The sequence below is a fragment of the Fonsecaea erecta genome (genome assembly GCF_001651985.1).
Source record: "Fonsecaea erecta strain CBS 125763 chromosome Unknown Scaff1, whole genome shotgun sequence".
Lineage (NCBI taxonomy): Eukaryota > Fungi > Ascomycota > Eurotiomycetes > Chaetothyriales > Herpotrichiellaceae > Fonsecaea > Fonsecaea erecta.
In genome coordinates, this window is record NW_017387244.1 from 4,335,759 (window position 1) to 4,361,835 (window position 26,077).

General features: G+C 54.0%; 11 protein-coding genes across 11 annotated transcripts; 5 read left to right on the forward strand and 6 right to left on the reverse strand.

Moving 5' to 3' along the window:
• Positions 1-341: 341 nt before the first annotated feature.
• Positions 342-1,088, reverse strand: AYL99_01539 (hypothetical protein; the record flags this gene model as incomplete). Its single annotated transcript, XM_018833055.1, has 1 exon — positions 342-1,088. The coding sequence occupies one exon, from the start codon at positions 1,086-1,088 to the stop codon at positions 342-344; it is 747 nt and encodes a 248-aa protein (XP_018698934.1).
• A 69-nt stretch (positions 1,089-1,157) lies between these two features.
• AYL99_01540 (tryptophan-tRNA ligase) lies at positions 1,158-2,759 on the forward strand (the record flags this gene model as incomplete). The annotated part of the gene is made up of 1 exon (XM_018833056.1): positions 1,158-2,759. One exon carries the CDS (start codon positions 1,158-1,160, stop codon positions 2,757-2,759), a length of 1,602 nt encoding a protein of 533 aa, XP_018698935.1.
• Positions 2,760-2,953: 194 nt separating this feature from the next.
• Positions 2,954-3,922, reverse strand: AYL99_01541 (hypothetical protein; the record flags this gene model as incomplete). The annotated part of the gene is made up of 1 exon (XM_018833057.1): positions 2,954-3,922. The coding sequence occupies one exon, from the start codon at positions 3,920-3,922 to the stop codon at positions 2,954-2,956; it is 969 nt and encodes a 322-aa protein (XP_018698936.1).
• Positions 3,923-4,469: 547 nt separating this feature from the next.
• On the reverse strand, positions 4,470-5,491 carry AYL99_01542 (hypothetical protein; the record flags this gene model as incomplete). The annotated part of the gene is made up of 2 exons (XM_018833058.1): positions 4,470-4,957; positions 5,230-5,491. 2 exons carry the CDS (start codon positions 5,489-5,491, stop codon positions 4,470-4,472), a joined length of 750 nt encoding a protein of 249 aa, XP_018698937.1.
• A 1,931-nt stretch (positions 5,492-7,422) lies between these two features.
• Positions 7,423-8,787, reverse strand: AYL99_01543 (hypothetical protein; the record flags this gene model as incomplete). Its single annotated transcript, XM_018833059.1, has 5 exons — positions 7,423-7,903; positions 7,960-8,102; positions 8,156-8,386; positions 8,450-8,554; positions 8,608-8,787. 5 exons carry the CDS (start codon positions 8,785-8,787, stop codon positions 7,423-7,425), a joined length of 1,140 nt encoding a protein of 379 aa, XP_018698938.1.
• Positions 8,788-9,613: 826 nt separating this feature from the next.
• AYL99_01544 (hypothetical protein) lies at positions 9,614-11,495 on the forward strand (the record flags this gene model as incomplete). The annotated part of the gene is made up of 5 exons (XM_018833060.1): positions 9,614-9,757; positions 9,842-9,912; positions 10,023-10,163; positions 10,216-10,764; positions 10,826-11,495. 5 exons carry the CDS (start codon positions 9,614-9,616, stop codon positions 11,493-11,495), a joined length of 1,575 nt encoding a protein of 524 aa, XP_018698939.1.
• Positions 11,496-12,285: 790 nt separating this feature from the next.
• AYL99_01545 (hypothetical protein) lies at positions 12,286-13,212 on the reverse strand (the record flags this gene model as incomplete). Its single annotated transcript, XM_018833061.1, has 1 exon — positions 12,286-13,212. The coding sequence occupies one exon, from the start codon at positions 13,210-13,212 to the stop codon at positions 12,286-12,288; it is 927 nt and encodes a 308-aa protein (XP_018698940.1).
• Positions 13,213-13,758: 546 nt separating this feature from the next.
• On the forward strand, positions 13,759-14,763 carry AYL99_01546 (hypothetical protein; the record flags this gene model as incomplete). Its single annotated transcript, XM_018833062.1, has 1 exon — positions 13,759-14,763. The coding sequence occupies one exon, from the start codon at positions 13,759-13,761 to the stop codon at positions 14,761-14,763; it is 1,005 nt and encodes a 334-aa protein (XP_018698941.1).
• A 341-nt stretch (positions 14,764-15,104) lies between these two features.
• AYL99_01547 (hypothetical protein) lies at positions 15,105-17,137 on the forward strand (the record flags this gene model as incomplete). The annotated part of the gene is made up of 4 exons (XM_018833063.1): positions 15,105-15,384; positions 15,441-15,526; positions 15,582-16,830; positions 16,887-17,137. 4 exons carry the CDS (start codon positions 15,105-15,107, stop codon positions 17,135-17,137), a joined length of 1,866 nt encoding a protein of 621 aa, XP_018698942.1.
• Positions 17,138-18,118: 981 nt separating this feature from the next.
• AYL99_01548 (hypothetical protein) lies at positions 18,119-20,165 on the forward strand (the record flags this gene model as incomplete). The annotated part of the gene is made up of 5 exons (XM_018833064.1): positions 18,119-18,146; positions 18,205-18,410; positions 18,460-18,592; positions 18,641-18,692; positions 18,752-20,165. The coding sequence occupies 5 exons, from the start codon at positions 18,119-18,121 to the stop codon at positions 20,163-20,165; spliced, it is 1,833 nt and encodes a 610-aa protein (XP_018698943.1).
• A 1,600-nt stretch (positions 20,166-21,765) lies between these two features.
• AYL99_01549 (hypothetical protein) lies at positions 21,766-24,162 on the reverse strand (the record flags this gene model as incomplete). The annotated part of the gene is made up of 1 exon (XM_018833065.1): positions 21,766-24,162. One exon carries the CDS (start codon positions 24,160-24,162, stop codon positions 21,766-21,768), a length of 2,397 nt encoding a protein of 798 aa, XP_018698944.1.
• Between the last annotated feature and the right edge of the window lie 1,915 nt (positions 24,163-26,077).

Sequence of the window (26,077 nt, forward strand, 5' to 3'; positions counted from 1 at the left end):
GAGTGAAGATCTGCGATGCTTGCCCCAACAGAAAGGAGTTGCAACGGCATCCTCTGGTACTTCTTGGACTTCACCAGTTGGAAAGCCCACAAAAGAGGAGGAACCGGAGGGTTGAGTGGATGGAATTGTATACCTATCAATATGAACCACGACGATGGTACAGCGCATCCCTCTTTTGGTTCGAAATACGCCATCCATTACAAAATACTTGATGCACATGTCCCCAGCGCCTGGCTCACAATCATTCAAACAACAGGGTTAGTAGTACAAATTGAACTGAGGGTTGCAATTGAGGCTGCTCAATGCAGGATATGACCACAGAAGCAAAGGGGAGCAGGGTTTCAGCTTCCCTCTGGCCCCAACGCTTCCATCCGATCTCTTCTCATGCCTTCGAGGACACCCACGATACCGCCGTTCCGGAGTCTTTCCAAGACGACGTTCATCCCTTCTTTTCCGTTAACCAGAGCTGTCTTGGTCCGTTTGACTCCAATGAGCTCGATGGTCCGCTGAATGCCAGCCGTCGACCATGCGGCAAACAGGCCCTGCTTTGGCGCATCTTCTTCGCCATTTGCGGTGTGTTCTTGCCGTTTCCGGCTCAATAACTTGTTCTGGCCCAGATGTGATACGAACGTCACCACTGTCTTGCATGTGGTGGTCTCTTTGTGTCTCTGCGGTTGGAGGTCATCGGCCGATCGACTGGCAGATGAAATCTCGGACAGTCGCTGGCGTTTATATGTCTGCCGTTCCACAACGCTCAAGATCCCGGTCCATTCCATGTTTTTAGACTCTGTTTCCATCCATCCTTCATTGATGTCAATGGTGCTCTTCTCCAGGACATAGCTCTGGCTTGCACCACCCGGGCCGGCAAGGCCACGAGGAAGGAATTTGAGGATGCCGGCGGGGACTTTGGATTTTTTCAGATGCAGTCGTACAGTATGTAGTCGGTTGGTCTCGGGATCGATGTAGCGGTCGATTACGTCGGAGCTGAGCACATGCCTGGAGTAAGGATTCGGATAGCGCAGGAAATATGCCAAAGTCACGGCAGGGAAGGTGTAGTCGTAGTTAAAGGAGTGTTCGTAGAATTTCATCCTGGCATGAAGACATTGACCCCCAAGTTGCGGCTGATGGTTAAGGCGTGTGATGAGGATGGAAAGGAGATGGCGAATTTGTACATCGGACCCTCACGCGAGCTCTCAAGCGCAGTTGCCACATTCGGCCGAAAAGAAGAGGAGAGAAATGCTTGGCCGGCGAATTGTGGAGGACGGAGAGACATATCCGACGGCGACATTTCATTGGACAGGAGACTGTCACCGCGGTCAACGGCCAATTCTCAAGACTCACACTCACACTGCGTGCAGCGACTGCTCCCCCCAACTGTCCCTCACTCCCACGCGGCTTCTGAGGACACCGTCGGCGCCTTGTCCTCCTTCTCCCACTTCCTGCCCTTTGTCTCCTCCTCCTCGCCTCCACACCCCGCGCCCGCCATGGCGGAACAAAAAGTCACTCCCTTCGAAGTGTCCGGCGGCGTCGACGAGTCTGGGCAGATCAAGCCAGTAGACTACAGCAAATTGATCCGCGACTTTGGTGCCACGCCCATTTCGCCCGAACTGCTCGAGAGATTCGAAAAGGCCACCGGCCACAAGCCCCACAGGTTCATGCGACGGGGAATCGTGATATCCCACCGCGAACTCGAAAGAATCCTGAGCAAGTATGAGAAGGGCGAAAGATTCTACCTCTATACCGGGCGAGGACCGAGTAGCGACAGCATGCACGTCGGACACAGCGTGCCTTTCGAGTTTACCCGCTGGCTACAGGAAGTGTTCGACTGCCCCCTTGTGATCCAGTTGACAGACGACGAAAAGTTCATGCACTCCAAGACCATCAGCATGGACGATGCCACCCGGTATGCACGAGAAAATGCCAAAGACATCATCGCATTGGGCTTCGACCCGAAAAAGACCTTCATCTTTTCGGATTTTGAGTACATGGGAGGCGCATTCTATCGCAATGTGTGCTTTGCCGCAAAACACGTCACGCTCAACCAGATAAAAGGAGCATTTGGATTCAATGACAGCAACAACATCGGAGAGTTCCATTTTCCGGCAACCCAATCTGCCCCCTCGCTTTCAACGTTTTTCCCCCATATTTTTGGCGTCGACGCAAAAAGCGTCCCGAGGATCCTTTGCCTCATCCCTTGCGCCATTGATCAGGATCCCTATTTCCGTGTCTGTCGAGACATCGCCGAGAAGATGAAATACGAGAAACCATGCCTCATCCACTCTCGTTTCCTCCCCGCGTTGCAAGGCGAGGGCACAAAGATGTCTGCTAGTGTCGACACTTCTGCGATATTTCTCACCGATACACCCAACGCAATCAAAAAGAAGATCAACCGCTTCGCCTTTTCTGGTGGACAGGACACGGCAGAGAAACAGCGTGAGCTGGGCGGGAGAACGGATGTCGACGTGCCCTACAAGTACCTCACTTTCTTCCTGGAAGATGATGACGAACTCGCGCGAATCAAGGAACAATATGAGAAGGGCGAGATGATGACCGGCGAGCTCAAGGCACTCTGCATCAAGGAGTTACAGCAATACGTGGGCGATTTTCAGGAGCGGAGGAAACAGGTGACCGACGAGGTGGTACATGACTTTTTCAGCCGGAAAGGATTGCTATTTAGGGGAGTCCCGGCGGACCAGAAGACGGTGACGACAGGTGCCGCCAAGGAGAACGAGCCAAAGAAAGAGGTACCTATGCGATGAGATGTTGTGGGAGGGAGAAGTACCTCAAATAGATAACGCCGCATATCTTTCTCTCAGGAACGCATGGTTTGATCCAAGACTAGAAAGAATGATTACGACCTAGAATAGGAGCATTCATCGGCTGTATCCATACACAGCGACTCCAGACAACTAAGAGATCCTTTCAATCTTTTTTTCCTTGCGACCATAGACTATCAGGTATTTTCCCGCCTCACCACGCCGGGGAAGAAGCCTCTGACCGCGTTGCTCAACCAGACGCCCTCACCGTCCTCGACCTCGCAAGCCAGAACAGTCCCCTCGTCGCACCAGCCCTGCTCGAGCGCGTACAGCCTGGTGACGGACTGCAAGCCGCCGCAGTCCGAGCGCGGGGTCAGCCAGGTGGCGCCACGCCGGAAGTACACAGCCGACAACGACGCCTCGGTCACCTGGCCGTCGGTGTTGGAGAGGAGCACTTCCCGCGTCGTGGGCGGCGTGGTCGGGAGCAGCGCGACGCGGGCCCGCGCCTCGTCATATGCGGTGCGGCGGGTGGTTTTATGCCGCGTGAACCGGGACGGCCGTGTCGGTTGGGTGTCAAGCGTGACCTGGCATGCTGCTGCTGCTTGGTCGTCGCCCTGTCGCGGCACCGTGGACGTGGACGTGAAGGGACACGAGGTGTACATGTCGAGGGCGCGCGTGAGCGTCGAAAGAGGCCGGTCCTCGCCCATGCCGGCGGTCGTGCATTCCACCGCCACCTCGCCGTCACGGTCGATCAGGACGCGGACGCGGACGTCTCGTAGAAACCCTCGTTTGGGGCCTGGAGAGGAGGCGGCGGTGGCGGCTGCGGCCTCCTCGACGAGGCATTCTATCCTGATGACAGGTTTGGCGGCCGTTGACGATATTGGGCCTCCTCCATCCGCTTGCTTGCTGCTCACTGTGGCACTCGCGACGACGGGGGAAAGGCTGGTCGCAACATCCGTCCAGCCGAATGCTTCGGCAGCCTCCCGCAGACGCCGTGTATGCAGCACGAAGAGCCTCCCATTGACGTCTTTCCAGCGCTGGACCAGAGCGTGGGCCCGCGAGTCTGCAGACTCGGCGTCCTGAGCATTGAACAGCGTGTGTTTGAGGGTGGTGATGATGCGAAAGGTTGGCGCGTCGTCGTCTTCTTGTCTTGGGCGTAGAGACATTCTTTTCAGAGTGTAGTTGTTATATTATTTATTGGGGAGCAGTGCCCGTGTGGACTGTACATCCACGGCCTAGATATAGACTCTTTGTCTCTCTGGTTTTTTCTGTGAAGTTTCCTTTCAACCGCCGGCGTCGTGGCGAAGGCTTGTTTTGATTGAATTAATTAATTAAGTCTTTCAGGCCCGGGCGGGCCGATCCATAACGAGGACGAAGACGTATATAATAATACTGGATACCTCTCTTTCAAATAGACAGCGATTTTTATTCCCGGTTCCCAGTATATTTCCCACCAAACAGCTGCCTGGCAGGGCTGACTCCAAGTATGTCAATTATGGTTCTTGAGAGGAGGCGATGAGAGGATATGATGTGACTGGGCCATCGAAACCGGAAAAAACAAACCCAAGCCAGCAAGAAACGCCTGTAAATCATGGTTGTTGTCTCCCTCTCCGGCCGCAAGGTTCAAGCGAACATCCACAGCTTCAGACGCCGTCGTCGTTGTTGTGGCGGTGATGGTGTTGATGTGTCGATCAATCACCCAGAAACATCACATCACTCCCGTTTGGGATGCATGCTCTCCCACTCATCATCCTCCGGCACGCGCGTATACAGGATACATCCGCCCCTGACCCTTCCTTTCAAGGGATTGACCCTTCCCTGGTCGTCGACGCCGTCGTTAGCCCAGCCCGCCACCTCGGTCAGGCCGCAGCGCTGATAGAAGCGCTCCTTGTCGGCGGCGGCCATGACGCCGGCGGGGATGCCCTCCTTGCGGGCGCGGTCCAGGCCCCACGCGACCAGCGCCCGCCCGTGGCCGCGCTGCTCAAAGTCCGGGTGCACCGCGATGCAGTCGAGCGACCACCGCGTGAGCCGGTGCGGCGGCGACAGGTAACAGTGCGAAATGAACGGCCACAGCGTGCGCTGCAGCGTCGTCGGGGTCAGGGGAAAGGGGTCGGACGGATCAGCCACGGCGGCGGCGCGGTTGGGCCGCCAGATCGATACGATGTGGTTGAATGTCTTGATGATGGGGAGGATCAGTCGCCCTGTCAGTCATGTTATGGTCAGCATACCATGCTCGTGCTCGTGCTCGTGCTCGAGCCTGTGCCTGAGAATCTGGAGCGTGCGAGACTCGGTTCGCCGTGATCTATCCGTATGGCCAGAAACGCAGAACGCACACCGCTCTCTTGCTCTCTCGCGAGGGAGAGAGCAAAGCAGGTCAGGGGAAGAGAGGAGGGATGCATGCATGCACGGGGTGGGTGAACTCAACGTGGATCCCACAAGCCAGCCAGGCCCCAGAACCTGGTCCATCCTGAACCGACACGTTCCCACTCGGCCACGCCCACGACGACCTCGCGTCCGGTGCTGGGATCCTTCTCGCAGCTGACCACGAGCACCCGGCCGTAATCCCAGTAGCGTTCGCAGCACCGTCGCCGCCAATAGGCCAGGTAGTCATCCGGGTACTGATGGCGGTAGGGGTGCAGGAGTGGTCCGACAACCTCTTCGTCGTGGAAGGCGGTCGCAAAGACCTGCCCAATGGTTGGGAGGTCGGAGAGCCTGGCGAGGCGGAGATGGGCCATCCTTTTTCCAACAACGGAGGGAGGGGGGTTGATGGAACAAGCCAAAAGGACACAGGACTGACTGTGTGGGTTGACCTGATCGGAGAATTGCCTGTGGTGGTGATTGATAAACGTGGTGGTTGGTCCCCTCTGCTCTGCTCCAAGCTAATAAGCCCAGACACTTCCCGTACGAGGTACCACTCGTGCCGTCAATCCTTTGGCTGGGGCCCGTGGCCCCTTTGCTGTCTTCGAAGACAGGGTCACTAGCTAGTGTAGTGCGGGCGCTCGCTTGAGCCCACAGCCTGACACAATGGGCATCGGATTTCCGAGCTGTTTTCGTGAGGCTCCGGCGGGCAAGTTAGTGATGTCGTTACAGCAGCTCTTCTTAAGGAGAAATGGAAATGCACGCCGAACCAGTTCAGCGCCGAGCCGTCTCGAGAGACGGTTCGTCCGTGGACTGTATGGATTGGCAATGTTTCGATAATCAAGACAAAATGCGGTGTCTCAGGGCGTGCTCGCGGGAAGCATCGGAATTTCTCATGCCCACATGGTAAGAGAAAGCAAGATTCAGCCCTGTCTACATACCTCGTACCCTGCAAATGATTCCTGGGAAGTTCCAGATCTTTACTCCACAGTTACACAGCCTCCTGGGTACCGTCCTCGTGCGCAAGTTTAACCCCCTTGCCCATCTTCACACCTTTGCCTAATCTGTCGCCACTATTAACTGGGTGGCGGTGGTCAAAAGCCCCCCTCATCGTGGCGTGGTAGGACTCCGAAAGCACCCTCGGGATACACTCCAGCAAGCGGCACGGGGAAGGACGCATCGACGGTCTGGATCAGCTCGCTTAAGATGCATAGGAAGCCCTACCCTAAGCCTCCGTTGTTGCCAACTAGGTCGCTGGTCGAGTAAGCAGGCACTGACGATCAATGCCACCCAAATGCCGATCAGCACCAGGCCTGGGAGGGGCGTCTCGTACCGGGGGAGGGAGGGGGATTTGTTTCAAGGGTTGGTGGGCTCCCAGAGCGCCCACTGCCGTACTCCTACTACCACTACTCACTGACCAAGACCTCGGACGGAAATCTTACTGTGTCCTAATTGGGCGTGGATGTCTATCAGATTTGCCAACTGGAGCCAATCGGGGAACAAGGTGTAGAGGCCCCCGGGAAGTCCCGACTGGCACGCACGAGCCGATCCTAATTCGGAGGTTGGTGTTGATAAGCTTTTGTAGACAAACAATGCTTGTTAGGCACCAAGGAAGAGGAAAAGGAGGAGGAGGAGGAGGAGGAGGAGGAGGAGGATAGATCACCGTGTTCTCTCCTCACGTCCCCTGCAATGATGCATACAATTGTCCCGAGTTCTGTGGGGATGCATAACATGTGCTCATGTGTCTATGTGCGTGCTGTAAGCCCAACTTGCTCTCGTGCATGAAACGACACAAGGGTACGAGCAAGTGCCGATGATTGTCCCAGGCTAAGGGGGACTAGCGACTGGGGCCACGTCGAGCAGAGTTTCCACCACGGCTCCATCGGGCCGTGTCAAGCTCTGGTGGCGCAATGTGCCGGTGAGTGTAATCCTGAACTGCGTACAGAGTCCGGAGTATACTCTGACTCCGTGCGAGGTACTCGGTATTACTGTGTGGTCAGCATTTCAGCCTGGTGGGAAGGACAGTGTTTGGTGAAGGATTTTTCTTTACTTTTGATCAAAGAATCCCAACAGCCACCTGTCCAACTTGGTATGCTACAGTCCTCCCAGTTTTCCGCCAACAATTGCATCGGCACAATCGAATTCTCCTGCCGTTTGAACAGTTTTCCCAGTAATCGGCCGTAAACGCTCAACAAACACAACACGACTCAAAAAAAAATAACATGTAAATAGTATCCTCCTTCCACTGCCGACAGAGTGTAGACTTCCCCCCCCTTGGATCCGCATTCATCCCCGTGCAACTCTTAATTTAGTCCTGATGAACAGTCCACGCCACTTCTCTGCGGATGATCATTTCCTGACTGCCCTTGCTGCGGTCCGACCCGTTGTCTCGAGAAATCGACGACGCCGCCTCGTTCATCTGGGCTGGACTGGCTCGACTGATTGCGGCCGTGTATTCAACAGCGTCTGGTCGAAAGAGTGGTGCATCTCTTGAAACGGGGGGGTTGTCGCCATTTCGAGACCGTAGCGACTTCATGCGAAAAGATGTCGTCGCAGAGTAAGGATGTGTGACGGCGTGCGATCTCGTTGTCAGCGGGTCGAGGGTCATGCCGATGGTGGTGTCGAAGTTGAGGAGGAAGCTTTTCAGGTTGGGAATCGTGCAGGAGAGGAGAGAGTAGCACAGCTCGATCTGTTGGAAGACAATAGGCGCTGCGAGTCGAACGCCGGTGTTGGGTCGCACGGTGAAATTCTTCTGATCCCAGACATGGACAGCGGCGAATGCGAGGATCCTGTGGTTTCATCCAGTCAGTGCACCAACACAAGAACTAAAGATGGCGCTGCTTACCCCAGTCGGAAGGAGAATGCGCCCACGATCTGGGCCTTTCTGCCCGTCTTCATTTTTAGATCCCAGAGGAGAGAAACAACCATGCCGACCATCACGGCCTCGGTGGCAGCATCAAGAATCCCAATGGCTTCCCAGCGGGCAACCTATTCACCGGATTGTAAGCGATATATCTCAACGGGTCGAGTGGAAGGCTCACGAAATTCGCGCAAAACCGGCCATGGTATCCCATCAAGGAGAGCAGGGGGCAGTCGATGGCAATGATCAAAATGGACGCCAGACCCCATATCGCACACACACCCAGGAACAAGTCGCATACCAAGGCCCGTTTTTGCATGTTGATGGAGAAGAGTCGGCGGATGAGCAAAGTCACCGAGGCTTTGGCCAACGTCAACGACATAATGAAGAAGATTTCGCCGGCAAGAACACTCTAGAGACAAACGTCAGATCCATCTGGTGTTCGCAGTTCGAAGCAGTCACTGCGCCATCTTACCCTCCCAACCGCTGTCGCCTGTGCTTCGGTCAGGTGTTTGTAGGATCTGCCCAGTCCCTTCGACGTCGCCACCCACACGGCGATGTATTGGGCCAGAGACATAACCTGTGTCTTTTTGTCAGTCCTGGAACATTGCGGAAAGATTTGACTTATTGTACAGTCGCTGCCGCCGCTAACCAGTCGTCAAACCCCCAGGTTCTCAGTTTGATGTAGCCTCTCAACGTCATGGTCAACACCGAGTAGATGCCGCAGAGGATCGACACGGTCCAGACCACGCCGCCATAGTCGTCGTCTGTCACCGTTGCGAAACGAGGCCCATCTCCAGTGATGGAAGTCATGTTGTTTGAAATTGACCCTCACGTGGGGAGAAGAGAAAGATTGTAGCAGATCTTCAGGAAGGAGACCGAGTACTATAGGTTGGAACAGTGTCCAAGATATCAAGCACAGATCGACGCAGGTGACCGAGCCCTCCACCCCCCGGTTCAAGGGAGGTACTTGTGATGTTCACACGGAAATTGCGGGCCGCGCTGAATGGCCGTCCGACCTAGCCTTGCTGGGCAGGATACGGCATGCAGAGAACAGGTACATGGGGGTTAGAAGTTTGGGATATCTGGTATCCCTGCATCATAGACTGGCAAGGAAACAGTTAAACCCAGGGAGTGGCAGGAGCCAAACCTGACTCTCACTGGCCCAGGCTAGACTAATGTTCCTCGAGGGTTTGGGGTGGTGCTCAGGTGAGGCTGGCTCCCTAGGCCTCAACAGATGGACAGACATAGTGGTGGAGCGTCAGAGCATTCCACACCCCAGCCGCCCTAGTTGTAGTGAGGACCGTCGGATCCAGCAATCCGGACGCGGCGTCGAGGGCGAGGCCGTCTTGAGCTAGCAGGGACAGCTTAGGTAGAGGTAGTGCACATGCTGCGTCGCCACCCCTGGAGCCCTCGCGTACCATTGGGGCGTGGTGTAAGCGAAGGGCCTCTCCCTCGTGGATAACAGGAATGAACGGCGGGTCGCCGTACCTCTTTTTTTCCTTCTCGACTGGCAATCCTTTTCCCTTTTCTTTCCATCTTCGAAACGTGTTTTGCTCGCCTGTTGTTGTTGTTGTTGCTCTCTCGATAACCTTACGTCCAAGTTGTCGAGAATTGAGGAGCCAGAGAAGTCTCAGCCATGGACAAGTCTTCGAAATCTCACGAGACCCAGGTCTATGCAGACGATATCCCGGAGGGCGGCGGGGCTGTCGTTGGCGAGAAGGATGGCACCGTTGACGATGTCAAGGATATGCAGCGGATGGGCAAAGAACAACAGTTCAGGGTATGTATGGTGTCTGTGCTTGCCCGGTGTATGCTGGAGAAAAGAACCCAATACTGATACCTGTGTCTCTCTCTCTCTCAACAGCGAAACTTTGGGTTCCTCTCGATTATGGGGTTTGCCATGATCTTGATGAGCACGTGGGAAAGCCAACTGGGGTAGGTTCCAATGCTTCCAATGCTTCTCGAACTCCGGACCAACCTATCTGGGGGGATATCACGGAATATGTTATCGAGTAACGACTTGCTAACGGTATTGACACTCACAGTACTGCCGGCTTCGCCTTGGGCAATGGCGGCACCGCCGGCCTCGTATACATGTACATCGCCTGTGCCATCGGCATGTCCCTAAACATCGTCTCCATGGCCGAAATGGCCAGTATGGCTCCCACGGCCGGTGGACAGTACCAGTAAGGGGATCACCAACTTCCCACACGAGGCTGAGATGCTAATCCTGCGCAGTTGGGTGTCTGAATTCGCACCACCCCGAGCACAAAAGTTCATCTCCTACTTCATCGGCTGGGTGTGCGTACTCGGCTGGCAAGCCGGCGCTGCATCCAGTACCTTCCTCGCCGCCACCGAGATCCAGGGCCTCATCGTCCTCAACTACGACAACTATGTCTACAAATACTGGCACGGCACGCTGCTGACCATCGCCATCACCCTGATCTGTGGCTTCTTCAACACCGTCTTGGCCAAGAGACTCCCTCTCGTGGAGGGTCTTGTCTTGTTCTTGCACATCGCCGGGTTCTTCGGCATTCTCGTCCCCTTGTGGGTGCTCGCCCCGCGGACACCCTCGAAGCAGGTCTGGACCGTCTTTGAGGACGCCAACGGCTGGGGTAACGTCGGCCTAGCGTGCTTGGTGGGCATGAACAGTCCCGTACTCTCGCTGCTCGGTGCCGATGCGGCAACCCATATGTCGGAGGAGTTGAAGAACGCCAGCAAGGTCCTTCCACGCGCCATGGTCTTCACGGCCATCTTCAACGGGACCTTGGGCTTCATCATGGTCATGTAAGTTCGGTCTCGCATCCCAGATATATGCCATCCGTTGCTGACGACCGGTGCTCTGCAGTACTTTCTGCTACACGGTCGGAAACGTCGAGCAGGTCCTGTCCACGCCGACCGGGTACCCGTTCATTCAAGTCTTTTACAACGCCACACAATCCAAGGCTGGCGCCACTGCCATGGTGTCGATCATGATTGCGCTGAGCACTTTCGGCGCCATGACCAACATGGCGACCGGGTCGCGACAGATCTTTGCCTTTGCGCGTGATCGTGGCGTCCCCTTCAGCAACTGGTTTGCCTACGTGCCCGAAGGCTGGGACATCCCGCTCAACGGCGTCATTTTCACGGTGGCTGTCTCGTGCCTGCTGTCACTCATCAACATCGGCTCGCAGATCGCCTTCAATCAACTCACCTCGCTCGGCCTCTGCGCACTGTTGTCGTCCTACATCGTGTCCATCAGCTGCATGGCGCTCAAGCGCATCCGGAAAGAGCCGCTCTTGCCGTCCAAGTTCTCCCTCGGCCGGTATGGTCTGGCCATCAATCTGCTTTCAGTGGGCTTCCTGTGGTTGGCTTTCGTCATGATCTTCTTTCCCCCAGGACCAAATCCGAATCCGCAGACGATGAACTGGGCCGTTCTCGTCTACGGAAGTGTGGTCATCTTTTCTCTGACATATTACGTGTTCCGTGGACGGTTCAGGTATGCTGGTCCCGTCGAATACGTCAGGAAAATGGTTTGAGCGAGCGTTTTATCGTCTGGTGGACAGGATGTACCCATCTCAGAGAGTTTGCGTCCTGATCGGTCTCGTATGTGATGTATATAGTGTGCCGCAGTATCTAGCGAGGACCAGATCTTGTCCATAGCATCCCTTCCCATTCCGAAGTCCTCTTGGTTTCTCATCCTTCTGAACTTGTAGCTTCTGGATCCCACATTCCAACTCTCTCCTCCCTATCGCCATATTCCACGGGATGTTGAGCGGGGGTAATCATTCAGGCCTGGCCAGTCCTAGATCCAAGGGCCTTCTGCGACGATGGAAATGAATAGGCACGAGCAAGGCCTTTCAAATGGTTATGATGGGCACGCAGTAGCCATGCGAAATACCGGACGAAAAGCATTGGTGGTCAAACGAAATCCACGCCAAAACGTAAGCGAGTCTCGGCGGTGGACTCGGGGTATTAACGGCGAGTGTCGAGTGTCTGGTAAACACAAAGTTGTAGCCGTTCGGGACCTGCGATTGCTCAGGGTTACTGGGCATGGAGGCTACGTGGACCAAATTTCTGACGATGGGATGGGGATATGTCGATGCTGGCCCTCCATACCTCCTCCAAGTGCAGCTGTGCGATTCTCGTAGGGATAGACAGGCTGATCGTGGGCGAGTATATCTCTCCGTCTTGTTAAACGGCGCTGCCTCTTCCACTATGCACGACGGAACGCTCGAATTGGTTACATGACAATACCATGACGACCCGGTGCTGCGTTGGTGGTGGCCTATAGAATATATAGTATTAAGATGTTAGTCGTACGCAGCGTCATGCATTTGAGGGAATAACCGTGGGATCTGAATTCGCACTCTCTCGCAAGAGCTTCCATGCAACCTCTTCCTGCTGTTCGTCGATCTCTTCACCCGTCCAGGGCCTCCATTGCTCTTTCAGCTGGTGCCCCACAACTTGAACCCCGTCAACAATCTGCCAGCCATGCTGCTTTGCAAGCTGGAGATTGCGAGTCATCAAGGGGTGGTAGCACATATCCAGCATAAGTGCCTGATGTGGTCTCTCCTTCGCGAGAAATTCGATATACACGGACTGGGCTTTAAGTTCTTCTGGAGTTCTCGGTTCAAAGTCGGGCACGGTGCTCACGATCCAGCGTGGGCACGAGAGAGTTTGGGCCTGCTGTATGGTCTGAACGTGGACAATCTTTGGTCGGTTTGGTGTCTTATAGTGGTGCACGTCTTCGACAAGCTCTTGGACCTCGCGAGCGTCGCGGTTGACAACGTAGACTTCCTTGCACCCCAGCTCCATAAGTGCGTATATTGCGGCTCGACTCGCGCCACCTGCCCCAACAACCATGCCCTTGAGTTCTTGCCTAGGACCAGTGGCAGGTTGTCCTTGTAAAAGAGCCTTTTTGACCCCCGCCCAATCAGTGTTGGTTCCCCTCAGAGTACCATTGTCGGCAACAGAAACATGGTTGCAAGCACCCAGCTGATCAACGAGATCATCAACTTGATCCAGACACGGAATGATGGTCTTCTTCCAGGGCATTGTCACAATACCTCCCGCGAAATCTGGCGCGTGAAATGCATCCGAGACCTCCTGGAGCGTCGACGCGGCCAGAAATGTCATCTTCCAATCGCGTTTGAGGCATTGAGCGATGAAATCGTGGGTTGGGGGCGCTATCGAGCCGCCGCCCGGGGCGCCTGCTATGAACAGTTGAGTTCGCCGTGTCGAGTCATTTCCCATAATGATCTTATTCCCTGTCGATAGCAACAGTGCTGATTCTAATACATTCCAATAATTGTAGTGAAAACCGGTCCCCACCTGCTGAGGGGGTCGAAGGTACTAATATCGTTTCATTTCAACGATTTCCGGAGTAACCGGTTTAGAGTGAATGAGGTATTGGTATTTGCCTCAATGGCGACTGATGCCGCTAAATGGGCTGCCTGGGGGACAACAGTGACCCGCCATCAGCCCCCGAAGGTGGTTTGTCAGCCCGTTGTTTGACCCGTGCAGCGCGGAAAATTTCATAGCCGGCGGTTGACAAGTCGGTTGTTGGGGATCGAGCTTTAGGTGCGGAGAGATCTTTTCTGTCAGCTCACCTCAAAGCGAGAAACCCTCCAAGACGGGGAAGGGTTGAGACGATATGCTGTCTTCACCAATGGTTTGTGGACACCAGGCGTAACAAGCATGATTCGTGACGCCCCGTTGCGATATTTGTCGGCTTTCCGGACAATAAGAGCTGCCTGCCGTTGGTGTTTATTGTGAGGTTTTAAAATTCTACCCGCACAAATGATTCGACCTGCTATAGCATCGCTGTCCCTGGGCGCCCCGGCTGTGCACGACATCTCGACAAGACTGCGCGAAGCAGCACGCAATGGATTTCATGGGGTTGAAATCATAGACACTGATATCGACACGGCCGCAGAGAAGCTCCCAGGAGGATTGACTTACGAAAATAGGTTGCATGCCGCAAGGCACATCCGAAAGCAGTGCGATGAGCTTGGGTTGAGTGTGGTGGTCTTTCAACCATTCCGACAGTACGACGGTCTACTCGACCGCAAGCAGCACGAAGCCATGATAGAGAAGCTTCAATTATGGCTCGACATCGTCAAGATCTTGGGAAGCGACATGATTCAAGTGCCAACAAATTGGCTGCAGGAAGGCTCGACGGACAGCGAGGAGGTCGTGGTGGCTGATCTCATAGAAATGGCCGACATGGGTCTTGCAGAGCGCCCTGTAGTCCGGTTCGCATATGAAGGGGTAGCCTGGGGCAAATATATCGACACGTGGGAAGGCACATGGGAGATGGCAAAGAAAGTTGACAGACCTAACTTTGGGCTCTGCTTGGACACCTTCCATATAGCTGGTCGAGTATGGGGGGATCCCACCGCACCAACGGGGCGCACTGGAGATGCCGACCGTGCTTTAGAGAGGTCCATCCAACGCTTGGTCAAGGAGCTAGACGTTGAGAAGGTGTTCTACGTCCAGGCTGGAGACGCTGAGAAGCTGGAGCCGCCATTGAGCCAGTCTCATCCCTTCCATGCTGTCGACCAGCCTGCAAGAATGAGCTGGTCACGAAACGCGCGCCTGTTCCCATACGAGGAAGACCGTGGCGGCTATCTCCCTATCGAGCCAGTGATGAAAGGCATTGTTGAAGGGCTGGGTTATGATGGATGGGTCAGCATGGAGCTGTTCTCGCGGGAGCTGTCGCGGCCAGACCCTGAGTTGCCAACACGGTTTGGTGCTAGGGCTTCAGCATCGTGGAAGAAGATGATTGCGGCATTGAAACAATGAGGATGAGATAGACAAGAGTATCAGGGACTCGGTGTGCCGATACCGTGCGCATATATTTGTAGGGGACTCGGGGAGTGACATGTATTGTGTATTGAAGCCAGCGGAGGTCGACCAACTGTGCCCGATGTGATTGGCTGATTGCGAAAGTGGTTGGAAAAGTTGCATCTCCATCTCCATCTCCATCTGCGCATCGCTCAGGGAAACATTCTTGCCTTTTAATGACGATTGTCTATAATTCTCTTGCCTTGACCATCCTTTCCATCTCCATTTTTCTCGGGGACATCGACGGCTTGCTGTTCTAGCTTCCTTTTCCTCTTGTACATTAGATTTCTCTGCCCTCAATGTCCGAAACCGCCGCTATCGATGCTACCAGCGCACCTGCGTCCCTTTGGGATCGTGTGTCGAATTGGGTGTCGGAGAACAAGGCGGTTGCATACACCATTGCTGGCACAGTAGTCGTCATTACGAGTGCCGGGGCCATCTACTATTTTTCGAATCAGAAGACCGGGGCTCCTGCAACCCCTACAGAAAAGAAAAAGAGCAAGAAGGAGCGACGGAAAGAAAAGAAAGCTGCCGAAGAGGCACAGAAGGCCGGCATCAGTCTCAAGGACGAGGAAGCTGGTGAGACGGCCTTGCCCACGCAACGTGATGGGCGTCATGACTGATCCAAGATGCAGGTACCGCACCTCGAGCTGCCACCGTCGAGACCGAGGATGAGTTGCCCGAAATCAATGAATCAAACATTGAAAGCTTCTCGAAGGAGGTAGAGGTTCCCTACACCATCTTGACTGCGTTAAGTTGACCGTGGACGTGAGTAGGAGAGAGCAACATATGCCGGCAAGTTAAAGGCCGCCGGTAACAAAGCATATGGATCGAAAGACTACAACAAGGCCATCGAACTCTATGGCAAAGCAATCCTCTGCAAACCCGATCCTGTCTACTACTCGAACCGAGCCGCTTGCTACAATGCCCTCAGTGATTGGGAAAAAGTGGTGGAGGATTGCACCGCAGCCATATCGATGGACCCAGAATATGTCAAAGCTCTAAATCGCCGCGCCCATGCCTACGAACATTTGGGACTGTTCTCCGAAGCCTTGCTGGATTACACGGCCAGCTGCATCATCGACGGGTTCAAGAATGAAAACAGCGCCCAGAGCGTGGAGAGATTATTGAAAAAGGTGGCTGAAAAGAAGGGCAAAGCAATCCTTGCAGGCAAGAAAAACAAACTGCCCGGCGCAACCTTTGTCTCCAACTACCTGCAGAGTTTCCGCCCGAGGCCCCCGCCGACAGGGTTGGACGAGAGCGCCGAACTCGATGAGAACACGGGGAAAGGCCAGCTTCAGCGTGGTTTGATCGCCATGCAGAAGAAGACGGCCGAAGGCTATGATGAAGCTGCAGCAGCCTTCAAGAAGGCTCTGGAACTCGGGGACCTGGGTGAGCATGAGGCTTTTGCCTATAATATGCGTGCCACGTTCTTGTACCTGGAGGGTGACATCGCCAACGCTCTTGACGACCTCAACAAAGCCATCGAGCTCCAGCCATCTCTCACCCAACCATACATCAAGCGGGCGAGTATGCAGCTAGAGTTGGGCAACAAGGACCTCGCTGCCGAGGATTTTGAGAAGGCCATGGCACAGAACAAAGATGATCCTGACATCTTCTACCACCGTGCACAGCTGCATTTCATACTCGGAGAATATGCTGATGCCGCCAAGGACTACCAAAAGTCCATTGACCTAGACAAGGACTTCATCTACTCGCACATCCAACTGGGTGTCACCCAGTACAAGCTTGGGTCAATCGCGTCCTCGATGGCAACATTCCGCCGATGCGTGAAGAATTTCGACAAAGTGCCCGACGTGTACAACTACTATGGTGAGCTTCTGCTCGATCAGCAGAAGTACCAGGACGCCATTGAGAGATTCGAGACCGCGATCGACATGGAGCGTCAGACGAAACCCACCGGGGCGATCAATGTGCTCCCACTCATCAACAAGGCGTTGGCACTCTTCCAGTGGAAACAGGACTTCAAGGCGGCAGAAGAGCTTTGCGAGAAGGCGTTAATCTGTAAGTCACCACTCAAAACCAACTGGATTCGGCTGGTTACTAACGTGACGCTCTAGTGGATCCTGAATGCGATATCGCCGTAGCCACGATGGCTCAGCTCCTCCTCCAGCAAGGCAAAGTGACCAAGGCCCTGGAGTACTTTGAGCGCGCCGCCGAGCTGTCGAGAACAGAAGGGGAAATCGTCAACGCGCTCTCTTACGCCGAGGCCACACGCACGCAACTGGAAGTGTCACAGAAGTATCCTCAATTAGCTGCTCGTCTGCAACAAATGGAGGGTGCAGGCCTCGGCGGACCTCAGTTGAGGTAACAATGCCCAATCCATGGCATGGCTGAGTTTGCATATGGTCTTGTCTTAGCTTTTTGTTCCCGGAGGATCTCCCTTCATACCTTCTCCTCGTTGGGTTCGAACGGATGCAGGTCTTTTATGCTGATGAGCGATCTTGATGAGAGATTCTTGACCTGTACGGGGTATGTAATACGCATCTCTTCTTCCTGACAATCCGGAGGTTAGACACCGGGATTCGCGAATATGGCGTTTGATGAGCATGAGGGAACAAAATCTGTGTAGTGAGTGGTGTGTAATAACAAAAGAAATCTCAGAATTAGCTATGCTTCCTCGCTCTATATAACGTAGCTGCTGCCTCTGGGGGCAACAAGACTGAATCGCAGTGCTGCGGCTGACTAATAGTAGCTCGGTGCGTGGTTGGCTCTTTCCCTATTATTGCTCAAGTGCTAGGCGCTAGCTGCCTGGCATGTGGGTGCCTAAAACAGCAACAGCCGCCCTTGCTTTAGCTAGTGGGCCGTTGGTGCCGTGATCGTCTTATCGATTAGCTGGTGTGACAGGTGCGTGCCCCTCACTTGCAGCCTGCGCCTGACTTGTGAGACCGCATTCAAGAGAACGAAGGCCCAACCGCCTCATCTCTCATCTCGCCAGCTGCGATTCTTTTCACCTGTTGACCACTTCACGCTTGACGTCCAACAAGGGAGTGATTTGACTCTCAACGTTCCGGAGTCCTGCTTGGCCAACCGGCCTCGGACCACCTACCTTGGCCTCAACTCTACCATAGCCCGCGGACGACTTCTTCCCGAGAGCCAGCCTGCTTCGACCGAATCCCCCTCTATCTCCTCTATTTGCCTGTGCCCGGACCCCGTCTGAACCTCATCTTGACTTCAACTTCATTTCCCGAAGGAATTCCAGCTGGACCAACCCCAAGATCCTCCCTATACCTTCTCTCATTTCATGGCTCCTGAAAGGAGTCCTGGAATTGACGAGCCCTCTAATTGCAACATGACTGACCACAGCCCGCCCAAGTCCTGTACGTCCGGCAATCTCCCTCTGTACTGTCTACGCTCGTTGGCTGACATGTATTTCAGTGACCATCACTCTACGAGAACTCGATTCCCGCGAACCCATTCCTAAGCGGGTCATCACCCTTGAAGGCCCAGACTGGGAGCTCAGGATTGGCCGGGGAACTGAAAGTCGAATTGAGGAATTGACTCCTGCTGAAAACAATGCCTGGTTTGCCTCTAGAGTCCTGTCCAGACGTCATGCCATTCTACATGCGAATCCGACGACCAAGGTATTCCTTACTATATGCTTCCTCTAGACCTGGGGCTAACAGTCGTCAGGAAATTTTTATTCACGACGTTGGCTCCTTGCACGGCACCTTCCTATCCGGGAGCAGATTGCATACGAATGAACCGGGGCCGCTCTGGCCGGACGACATCGTGACATTGGGCGCCAATGTGATTAGAGGGAGCTGTGAGTACAATAACGAGTCCGAAGCATTGACTGCTGACGCTCTAGCAGCCCACTTTAGTGCTCTGAGGTTGAGAGTCACTTGGAATTGGGGTATTGGAACGTAAGCATGCTTTATCCTGGTGACTTGGAAAAGCCTTCATTGATTCTCCTTGTCCACAGTTTGAGCCAACCAAACGTCAACCACACCAACGCAGGAGTGTCCCGGAACACCTTCTCAGCAGATTACAGTGATGAGGAAGCATACGGCAGTGCCTCCGCGCAGGCTTCCAGCCGTCCGCAGGAGGACAAATACGAGCCCCGCGAGGGAAGTAATGAATACCATTCGGAGCTTGACGACAAAGCTCAGAACCTCCGAGTCCCCGTCTGTGACACCAGCGTCGCAATGGACATTCTTGAGGTGCGGACCTTCACGGTTCCTGACTCCGACGACGCATCGAACACTCCAGGTCACGCCTCAAGCGCCGATGTCTCTGACGAAGACAGCCCAACTTCCAGTCCGTTGATGCCAAGAGATCTCCAGGAAGTCAAGAGCGTGGCCCCCGAAACCCTCCGCCGCGAGTTCATCAATGATGTTCTCCGCGTCACCGATCCTGATCGCACAGACCCTACTCAGGTTATTGTCCCAAGTTCAGCTCAGCAAGCCGAGCCGCTTCCAGCTGTGGATGAGAGCATCTCTGAAGATTCATACGGAGATGGTGAACTTGAACGTGAAACCAGCTGGCTCTTTACCCCTCCTACCTCGCTTGGGCGAGACCTTGCTGGTCCCACGAGCTCTTCGAGCGGAACGGATCTGTTTGGACCTGCTCGAAGCCCAAGCCCATCCGACACGGCAATGGTCAATCCATTGATCGGACCTGACTTTCGCATCAAGTGGACCGCTCCTCCCTTTCTGACGCCCGAGTCTCCTCACCAACAGACTGTGACCTTGGACAAAGTCGGTCCACTAGACCGCTCGATTTCTGCATGGGCTGGTCACAACTCAGTGTTGTATGAACCAGTCGTACCGCCTCTTGTACCTGAAAAGTCTGCATTAGTCCCCTACCCTCCTTCTGCATCGTCTCTAGCATTCTATAGTGATGCATTCACGTTCAACCCTTCGCCATTGCTACCTCCCCCGAGACCACGCTCACCACTCTCGATTGCTAGTGCCTCCCCGCAACAGCTGGCTGTTAATGACTCTGACGGAGCAAAGAAGCGCAAAGCTGATCAGATATCCTCGGACCAGAGTCTGGACCCCATCGCAGCACCTTCTGGCCCGCATTCACCCGAGAATGGGGACATTCTTGCCACGACTGCCACGAGAAAGGTCGAAAGTGTCGGTGATGTTACTGCAGACAGGCTGTTGAACCCATCAACTTCGGCTTCGGAGGTTGCTGAGAGCACCTCGGCCGAGGAGACCGAGATGCCAGTACGAAAGAAGGCCAAGAAGAACAATGACAAAGCTCCTAGCCAGCGCAGCAGTGGCAGCAATAGTCTCGTCACAACGGCTGGTGTAGCCGTCGCCGGTGTGGCTATCGGTGCTGTCGGCATGTTCCTTGGCCTTCTGGCCTTGCCGGAAGAGTACCTCATCTGAATGGTCCTACAAATTTTCTCAACACAGATGACAGGTTATTTAGAGGCTCTGAGGGACTGGTGTGGTTTCCCATGATTCCAAGGGGTACAGGACTGGGTTCTCATCAACTCCATATGTGAGACGGGTATGGATGAAACGGTGGGTAACAGTTACCGGAGTTGAGCTTTAGGGTCTCGAGAGTATTGGCGACAGGGCACACGCTGTCTAACATGGAGCTTCTCACTACGAGGTCGGGAAAAGGAGTGAGAATGGAAGATGACAGATGGTTATGGGGTTGTTTTCGGCTGGTCAGAGGCGCAGGAGCTTGTGGACTATGGACAAAGGGGACACAGGCATTGTATCAGCTCAGCTTACAGTAGTTCTTCAAATTGACCTGTATCTCCAAGGCTTTTCCAGCGTCTATGTAGTGCCCATGCTTCGTTCGTCGCATCAAGTATCAAGCATCTTTGCTCGACTACTTGCTTGATAACTTCATTCATTAACCTCGTGTTGTCTCATACCTCATTTCCTCGTAGTCTCGTGTCTCATTTTCTCATGTCTCATACATACCTCGTGCATCGGGCTTGTAGGCTCATGCTCATGCTCATGCTCATGCTCATACTCATACCAATCCATCAATAGAGAGACAAACAGCCTAGACTAGTGTCGACCCAATCAATCCCTTCCTCCCCGGTGCAACCGATCCGCACAATACCCAGTCCCCATCCCAATCCCGATGCGTCAATTTGTGTAGGGGATCATTGCAGCCCAGTCCAGTCCAGTACCATCTCCAGTTCCAAGTCCGATGACCAATAAATTCCCTCGCTCTCGCTCCGTAGCGTAGCGTATGACAACGCAAGGGGAGCTGTGGGTAGTTGGAGACTGGATTCAAACGGAAACAAAAAGCCCTGCCGGCCCTTTCTATATGCAAAACCAAGAGAACGCATCTCTCCTCCCAAGTCAGACTTGAGCGATGCATATCTCTGTGAGAAGTTGTCTCTCCCAGGGTCAATAGTCCAGCGTGACCTGAGCTGCAAATTGGCATGGATGCGTCATGATCATCCACGAAAACCTTTTGTTCGAGGCAAGACGGCTTAGTTTTTGGACATGCCCACTATTCATGTCATAGCTTCTGAAGAGTACATAGTCGGAGATCTCGTCCTCTTGCGGCACTGGTGAGTATCCGCATATTTATCCAAGCCTCAGCTTCAATGCTCGGAAACGCTTCTGCACGTGGTCGAGTGAGCTGCTCGTCGTGTCTTGGGGTGTCTTGGGACTTTTTCCGGCCCCTCAACCAGAAGACTAGATGAGCATATGGCCCATCGCCTTGCCGAGCGTCTCATGGCTCGTAAGGGATGTGAGGGTGCAAGTCATGGCACAGCGCTGACGATGATGTGTCCCAGATAGATAAGATCCAGGCAGAAACATATCACAGGAATGAGGCTCTCTGTGTCGTGCCTACCAAGTGAGATGGGGGGAAACTTGAGCAGAAGGTAACCATTATCGCAGAGCGTCTGGTCAATGCACAAAAGCGTTTTAACAAGCGGATGGAACCTCTTCTCCTAGAATAGGTGCGAGACTGTTGTGAAGCAATAGAGCAGGTGGGAAAGCGTTGGGGATCTCAAAATGGTGCGGATCCAGCCCTCATTGGACTCTCGCTATCGTCAGCAATTTTCCTCTTCTCACCCTTCGACAGGCCTCTTAGATCATCATCGGTTGGATTGGCCTCGTCCGCGTGTTTGGTCTCAAAGTTGACCACATCGAAGCCCCGTCCGTACCACTCATCCCAGTCCCAGTCTGCGCTGCGATGATTCTCCTGCCCAAAGGCTCGAATCATGGCCTCGCCCTCTTTTTCTGCGTCGGGCCCTGTCAATAAGGGCTTGGCATCCTTGCGTTGTTTACTTGTAGCCCCCTGTCCCCATATTGTGCCCTGAGCGAGATTGATAAATGTTCCAATGTGTCTGAATGTGAAGCTGATTCTTTCTCCATCGAAAGCGAGTTCGGCGGGTGTCTTTTCCGACACAGGTCGTTTGTCGGCTCGTATAGAATGTAACCACTGCCGGTTGGTCTCCTGGCCGAGGACGAAAAGCGAATTGTGAGGAAGATGGATTCGTTGAGAAGGTCTGGCGCCGTCCGAGTCTTGGTCCAGATCAGCCTGTGTCAAAGAGGACTTCTTCGCTCTTAGCATCATGGTCCTCTGTGCACCCAGACTCACATTCACGATTTGAGATCCTCGGACGATGTCGAGTGTCTTGTCAGAGTGCTCAGAGATGTTGTCCTCGCCGTGGCGATACCATTGGATCAAAACATGGTTCAACGGATGGCTGACGAGTCTTTCTGCAGCTTTCCGCAGCATATTAACCACGCTGTCGAAAGGTAACAACTCCGGAGATTCATCCGCCGGATGCCTGTAGATTGGAACCTCCGTCCCATCCTCAGACATGGACCCCTGAACAGCAACCAGGCGAGGTACTTCGCCGGACCGGTGAAACATCTTTTGCCATTTAATATCGCTCCTGCAAGAATAAAAGGCCTGTGCGGCTTCTGTTTGATCGAGGACGCCGGTGTAGAGTTTGCAGTCACCTTGTCCTAGTGTGTCGTCAGGACCAAGGATTCTCGGTGTTATTTTCTTCTTCTTCTTTAGGGCTGCTTGACCGTTTCCTTGTTTGGCCTTCGGGCTTTGTTGTTCGGCCTCGGTTGGATCAGCTTCCGACATGTCCTTGTGAATAGACGGCTCCCCGGTTGACGGCGTCTGGTGCAGGGCTGATGTCGTAGGGGTAGAAGATCTGATTGGTGATTCGTGTGAAGGTCGCCGCTTTCGTGTTGATTGCTGTGTCTGCTTGGTTTTCAGTTGCTCAGTATGAGTCGAGGTACGACGGGAAGAAGGCTTATGGGATAACTTCAGGACACGCTCTTCGTCCAAGGGATCGAGATCACTGGTTGATCTTTTCCGGGTAGGACTGCGCTCAACTGATGTATGCCTTATAGATCTACGAGATGACTCACTTGGTGTGTGGGAGTCACGCCGGATAGACCCGGTCTGTTCCGTCTCTCTCGATGGTGTGTCTGCGGCCTTAGCGAGTACGGGAGGGGCTTCTTCACCTTCGAGGCTAGAAATCCAGTCATGAATTTGCCTCCTCGAGGTGTGCGCCCTGGTCGTGCGAGTCGGTGGTGGCAGGCTGACCTGGAATCTAGTTGGATAGTCCTCTTCGTGGATAACGTCACCAAGAAGGCCGGCAATATCGTCACGCAGCTCCTGGCAGTCAATTCCATTTGCACCCAGAGTGTCTGCCATCTGGCGCATAGCTTCTATATGGCAAGCTTCATCGATATATCCGAGACAGTCTTCAACCAGCGTGACCTGGACACCATGGCAAACGGCGTCAAGGACGGTGGCGTAGACGCCGATGTTTGAGAGAGAGCCACAGACGTAGATTTCCGTGACGAGATGGGAGCGTAGATGCATGAGGAGTGACGTGCCTTCAAAAGCCGAGTACTGGGATTTCAGCATAACGAGGTCTCTTTGTGGGTCGACGGCTGCTTTGATGCTCTCCGGATAGTCGGCACCCCATGAGCCGGGTATGCAACATCTGTACTTTGTGGTGGTCAAGAGGGGGGCGAGAAATGCTTCTCGATCATGGCTGACATCTGGGTTCGTCGAGGGTGACAGGGGATCTTCGCGAGGTGAGCGTGTGTAACTCGGGTCGTTGTAGTACTCACTGCTCTCCTCGGTTAAGTCCTGCCGCTGGAGATGCTGTTTCAAGATTATAGAGTGAGACCCTGTCACGGAAGAGATGGTTGAGCGAGACTGCTTGTACTCGGTCCCTGCCCAAATCACCTGCCCCTTGGCGCGGAATTCGTCCACTAGGCATAGTAGATTGCCTATAAAACGTTCAACGTTGCGGACAGGAAGGTTTCCATTGGGCTTGACGAAGTCGTTCTGGAAATCGAGTAAGATCAAGGCCTTTGTGGTTTCGATAGGGGGTCCCGGAGGGACAGAGCCAGGTTCGAATAACATGATTGTCGCGGGAGCTGGTTCATCATGCGGCGGGTCTAGCCAGTATCACGACGGCATAACAGAGGCCTCGCTGTGAGTCAGCTAGGTTGTAACGACCTTCGGTCCTGGATGTGCAAAAGTACAATCTCAGAAATCCGGTGCAAGTGTCAGATTCGGTTCGGACCGTGATTATGGCTGGACGATGAGTGTAAGATTGTAGGGCCTCGTCCGAATGATCTGACACACGGGGAGGATGGAATCACAGGCGCAGGAAAAAGTATACGTGACGGAGGTGACTTTTGTAGAGGCCAACTGGACAGGATAGAGGTTCGGGTCTCTTGAAGCGATCAAGGGCTCCGGAGACGGCAGTTGAAAACTTCAAACAGAGCGGATCTGGGAAGGGTGTCGGAGAGAAACAAGATCTTGGGACCTGGCTGGTTGATCGATTGTCCTCTCTCCTTGAGCCAAAGCCAGAGCGCGGGAGAGCTCGAAAGGTATGAGGGTTCGAAGGATAACTGGGACTCTGGTGGGATGTCTGATGCGGCTTGTGGGGGTGGATTGGGGGTATTTTTTGTTATCTGGATGGACGTTGCCAGAAGCAATCAAGTGTGACAAGGGTGTGTGAGAAAGAATAATGGCATCGGCATGACATAGGATGCGAGATATGGGAAAATGCAGAGTGTCAAAAGGTTTGCTTTTGTTTTGCGATTTGGGATTGAAACTGCCTGTATATCCGAAAGTTTTTCTGGTCAAAGTGGTTTTGGAATGGTGGGTAGGGATGAGGAATGCTGGCTAAGGCGGGGACTAAGTTAGGGTGACAGCCAGGGCTTGTCGACCGCCAGACCAATTGCAGGATGCTCGTGTATTTCATTCAAGGAGAACCGTTATTGGGGGCCGATGAGGTGGTGAGCCAAATGGGTATTTCACAGGATGATATCACAGGAGGCGTCGAGTAAGACCTGCGGGGGATCATCACCGTCACAGGCTTTGGTGGGAGGTCGGGCGGTCGAGCGGCTTGAGTCGGGGCGCAAATTGTCACCAGGTCTGTAACCGGGTCCTGGCCCAAGGGCAGGGAAGGTCTAAACGAACAGACAAGTCAGAGATGGAGGTAGCAAGGGCGAATTCAAGGGAGGGAGGGACATAAGCGAAGGGGTTTGAAGGTTGCACACGAGGACTGGCAAGGCGAGTTGGGAGAAGGGAGGTGGGGAAGGAGGACGCTGGAGGATGTGAACCGAATGGATGAATAGTGGTTGAGCGAGCGAACGAGTGAGTGGACAAATGAATGAGGGAATGAGTTTTAACTGTAAGTGCAGGGAGCAGGGGAGCAAGGGTGAGATGGCAGCGATGGAGAAGAACGGGACGACGAGGGAGTCAGGAAACTGAGAGACGAAGCGGAAGCGCAGAAAGCCAAGATTGAGTTCATGCATGAGACGGACTGACTGTCACCTTTTGTAAGGCAGCATCAGGCATCATCCATGCTATGGGACACACAGCAATGCAATCATAAGAATACGCAGCGTAGAGACAAGAGGGAATGTCACCGCTGCGAAGATGATTGGCGTGGGTGGGATGGGACGCAGGTGCCAGGTGCAGCATGCAACCTGCACAAAGTAGTGCAGATGGCAGGTGGCAGATGGCGGCCCAATTTGGTCATTTTCCCTTCACCTTTGGCTTTACTACCATGCTACCTCATAACCTGTTTGTGAGCAAATATGGACCGAGTAGAATAAACATTCTGTATAGCTTCATCGAGTGACGTTCCATGGGAACTCTGTTCCCGGATTCCTGCTCACCATCATCGCCTCCCGCCTCCTGCCTCCCCTCTCTGGGGTGTATCATGTATCGTGTACCAAGCACCTCGCTAGATTAGTCGGCAGGTCTGTCATTCCAGGCACGCTGTTCTCCTCTGTTCCTGTCGTATTAATTAGCCGACACT